Genomic DNA, 4,502 nt, shown 5'->3' with positions numbered 1-4,502 from the left:
CTTCTCAAATGCATCTAGAATTAATTAAAAACAAACAAACAAACAAACAAAAACCCCCAAACAAACAACAGTAAATTCATCCTCTGGCAAAATTAATTCAGCATATTCCCCTGGGGTGAGCTGGAGAGGTGATGGAGAAGGAGCCTTTTCTGGCTCCAAATTCTCAGTTTTCATTAAAAAAAAAAAAAAAAAAGGGAGAGAAAGCCTTAATGAGTGTGGCCAGTGCAGCCAGGAGGAAGACTTGGGATGGGTGGCCAGGCTGGGGTTTGGCAGCCTGAACCTTCAGCCAGATACACATGTCAGGTCTGGGAGGCCACTTCAGTCGCATTTGACTCCTACTGATTATGAGGTTGTAAATATTAACTGTTAATATTGACTGTTTCTGCCTGTTTTCCTCTTCCCTATGGTTGCAAGGAGGGAGAGGATCTCGTGCCAGCTGCCCTTGACGGGTGCTTGAGCTCCCGACACAGCAATGAACAACTGTGGTGCTTGAAATGGTTGTGCTTGTATTGCAGCAGGTGGAAAGATGTTCTTTGGCATGTGTGGGTCTGTGTCCAGCGCCTGGGAGGTTTGTGCAGGTTGTTAGTGCTCCTGCTTGTGGCGTTGGGATTCTTCGGGGATCCCCAAGTCCCAGAGTGGATTTGGGGAGAATTTCTGTAAAAAGGTGATCCAGCGTATCATTGGTGGCTGAGGTGATGCAGCCCTGGGCAGGCTGTGCCTGGCAAAGCTTCCCAGTGCTGGGCTGGCCCTGGTCATCGTGTAATGGAAAGGGTGTTTTTGTCGCAGCGTGTCTCCGGGCGCTCGAGCTGATTGCAGGAATCGATCCCATTGACAGGGCCAGCGGATGCGACACGGCTCGTACAGCCCCGCGGGTTCGCCTGCACCTCTGGGCTCCTGCTGGACACCCCTGTGCTGGGGGGATGGGGTGTCACGGGGGGGTCTGCACCCACCCCCCCACCACAGCGCTGCCCTGTGCAGGTCTCAGTGCCAGCAAGGGGGTTTCATCCGCATTTCACCTGGAGAACAGGAGCTGAGGGGAGCCCCCCTCACTCCCTGCAACTGCCTAAAAGGAGGTTGGAGCATGGAGGGTGTTGGTCTCTTCTCCCAAGTAAAAAGCAACCGGATGAGAGGAAATGGCCTCAAGTTGTGCCAGGGGAGGTTGAGCTTGAATATCGGGAACAATTTCTTCCCCAAAGGGCTGTCGGGCATTGGAACAGGCTGCCCAGGGCAGTGCTGGAGTCACCATCCCTGGAGGGGTTGAACAGACGGAGATGAGGTTCTCAGCAACAGGGGTTAGTGCCAGAGTTGAGTTAACGGTTGGACTCGGTGGTTGTGAGGGTCTCTTCCAACTAAAATGATTCCGTGATTCTATGATCTCATGTCACTAAAGCATAGGACAAGCTGTGGCAGGGGGCGGTTTGGGGAGCACTCTTGCAGTGCCATGTCTTGGGGGTGTTTGTGCTGTGCCATGTGGTTTCTCCACAATCCCAACCACTGCCTGATGCAGCCCCATGTGCCATCACAGAGGCACCAGAGAGCACACCTGACCTGGATGACCTTGCCCATGTCCATCCTGCTCCCACCTCTCCCAGGCAAAGCTGAGTGCAGGTCCCTGCAGAAGGAACCAAAACAGCTTCCCATTCCCCAGTGGCCATTGTTCCTTCAGGAGACTTGGCCAGTAAAACCCATCTGTGACCGTAGATAGCTCCATGTCCCAATGGATGTGTTGGGAAAGTTACTTCTCAGGACATCTGTCCCAAGCGAGTGCCTTCCCTCAGCGTTCTCCAACTAGCTGCACGTTGGCCATGTCCTCTCCCATCCCTGGGCTGAGGGATGGAGGTTAAATCCACATCTCCCGTTGTTTCCCTTGACCCCAGAAGAGCTGGTGCTCGGGAGGTCAGGCGATGTGCTGGGCAGCGGTCCATCTGGCACGGGCAATGTGAACCGACAGAGCTGCTTTCAGGCGTACCTTTATTAATATCTCTGTGCTAAGGAGAGCAGCTTGGCCTTTCTGCTTTCCTCTGGACCCTGCTCTGACTGTGGAGCTCATCAGAAAAGCAAAGGGGAGAGACGCCAATGCTACCCAAGCTTTTTCATCCGCCTGTGTCTTTGAGGTCCCACAAATGCCACATCTCCCCAGCAAAGAGTGCTCACTCGCTTTGTAGTATGAGAGAACAAACTCTAAGACCTTCTTCCCTCCTCCCATGTGTTTCTGGGGAAAAGCCTTAGCCATAGGAGGGAGAGTCGGGGCAGTGCCGGGTCCTCACTCAACATGCAGCCACCCACCTCACCAGACCCAAGGCCGAACACCCCCTTGGGTCCCTTTGCCGTGAGAGGTAACGCCCATGTCTTTGCTTTCTCATTGCAGAGCCCCTCACGGGATCCACGTGGTGACGTGGCAGCCAAGACGTGGAAGCTTGGGACGTCTCTTCCACCACAACAGAATTTGGGGGGTGGGCAGGGGTGGGCCAGGGGGTCGCTGGGAGTCACAAGACCATTCACCTTCACTGTGGGCTTGGCTCAGGGATGACTGCGGGCAGAGTCAACCCTTACAGCATCGTGTCCTCCGAGGAAGACGGGCTGAGGTTGACCACCATGCCAGGTATCAACGGCTTTGGCAATGGGAAAATCCATACCAGGAGGAAATGCAGGAACAGGTTTGTAAAGAAGAACGGTCAATGCAACGTGGAGTTCACCAACATGGATGACAAGCCACAGAGGTACATTGCAGACATGTTCACCACGTGCGTTGACATCCGCTGGAGGTATATGCTTTTGCTCTTTTCCCTGGCATTTCTGGTGTCCTGGTTATTGTTTGGGCTGATTTTCTGGCTAATTGCACTCATTCATGGAGACCTAGAAAACCCGGGTGGAGATGATACCTTCAAGCCTTGTGTTCTGCAGGTCAATGGCTTTGTGGCTGCTTTTCTGTTCTCCATTGAGACCCAAACGACTATTGGTTACGGTTTCCGCTGTGTGACAGAGGAGTGCCCGCTCGCGGTCTTCATGGTGGTGGTTCAGTCCATCGTGGGGTGTATAATTGACTCTTTCATGATTGGTGCAATAATGGCAAAGATGGCCAGGCCCAAAAAAAGGGCCCAGACATTACTTTTTAGCCATAACGCAGTAGTGGCAATGAGAGATGGAAAACTCTGCCTGATGTGGAGAGTTGGGAATCTCCGGAAAAGCCACATAGTAGAAGCCCATGTACGAGCTCAGCTAATTAAGCCCAGGATCACAGAAGAAGGGGAGTACATCCCTCTTGACCAAATAGACATTGATGTGGGGTTTGATAAAGGCTTGGACCGTATCTTCTTGGTGTCTCCAATCACCATTCTCCATGAGATCAACGAAGACAGCCCCTTGTTTGGGATCAGCCGCCAGGACTTGGAGACAGATGACTTTGAGATTGTGGTCATCCTGGAAGGCATGGTAGAAGCCACTGCTATGACAACACAAGCTCGGAGCTCCTACCTGGCCAGCGAGATCCTCTGGGGCCACCGCTTCGAGCCTGTCTTGTTTGAGGAGAAAAACCAGTACAAAGTAGACTATTCCCACTTCCACAAAACCTACGAGGTCCCATCCACCCCTCGTTGCAGCGCCAAGGACTTGGTGGAGAACAAATTCCTCCTGCCCAGCACCAACTCTTTCTGTTACGAGAACGAGCTGGCCTTCATGAGCCGTGATGAGGAAGAGGAAGATGATGACAGCCGGGGTTTGGAGGACCTGAGCCCAGACAATAGGCACGAGTTTGATAGACTTCAAGCCACGATAGCGTTGGATCAGCGGTCGTACAGGAGGGAGTCGGAAATATGACTCTTGGTCCTTCCATTGACTTTTCTGAGGGTATTTTTTTTCCTCCTCTAATCTCTTCCCCTACAACCCGCTCAAATTATGCAGAACAATGCAAGTGCCATAGGAATGCTTGAGAAATTAGTATCGTTCATAGTTTTCAGTTTCATCGCAATAACCACTGAGCGGTCGGCAAGAGGGGACGGCGACAGCCCACGGCACGTCCCCCCCACTCGGCGCCCGTGGCGGGGCTGACGGCTCTGGGGGGACGGACAGACGGATGGATGGATGGGCGGACAGAGAGAGGAGTGTCCATGGGGCACGGGCAGGTGCTCGCCCCATGCGGCCCCACAGGGGTTTGCTCTCCCTGCGGGGAAAACGCCGGCGTTTTCTTGGAGCTGAGCACTGCGAGATCCAAAAAGAGGAAATATCAGGAAAAAAATCTTTCTCTCTCTCTTTATCTTTTTCCTTTTATTTTTTAACTGAGCAGCAACAACAACAAAAATTGCTCTTTGCGGCAGGCGGTCTGATTCAGTTGCACAAGAACAACACTTGAAATAACATGCAACATTAACATACTCCTATTTAATTAGGGGAAAAATAGGGGAGAGGGCAGGTGAGAGGGTTTCTAATTTTTTCACCGTACCATTTGGGAGACTGTTTACTGAAATAATAATAATAATAACAATAATAACAACAATAATAATAAT

General features: G+C 52.0%; 1 protein-coding gene across 1 annotated transcript; it reads left to right on the top strand.

Moving 5' to 3' along the window:
• Positions 1-2,526: 2,526 nt before the first annotated feature.
• On the top strand, positions 2,527-3,816 carry LOC308046315 (ATP-sensitive inward rectifier potassium channel 12; the record flags this gene model as incomplete). Its single annotated transcript, XM_080354051.1, has 1 exon — positions 2,527-3,816. The coding sequence occupies one exon, from the start codon at positions 2,527-2,529 to the stop codon at positions 3,814-3,816; it is 1,290 nt and encodes a 429-aa protein (XP_080210177.1).
• Positions 3,817-4,502: the final 686 nt, after the last annotated feature.

Source organism: Nesoenas mayeri (assembly GCF_963082525.1).
Source record: "Nesoenas mayeri genome assembly, chromosome: 15".
Taxonomy (NCBI): domain Eukaryota; kingdom Metazoa; phylum Chordata; class Aves; order Columbiformes; family Columbidae; genus Nesoenas; species Nesoenas mayeri.
The sequence above is the reverse complement of the archived record's forward strand: the minus strand, read 5'-3'. Positions and strand labels throughout refer to the sequence as shown.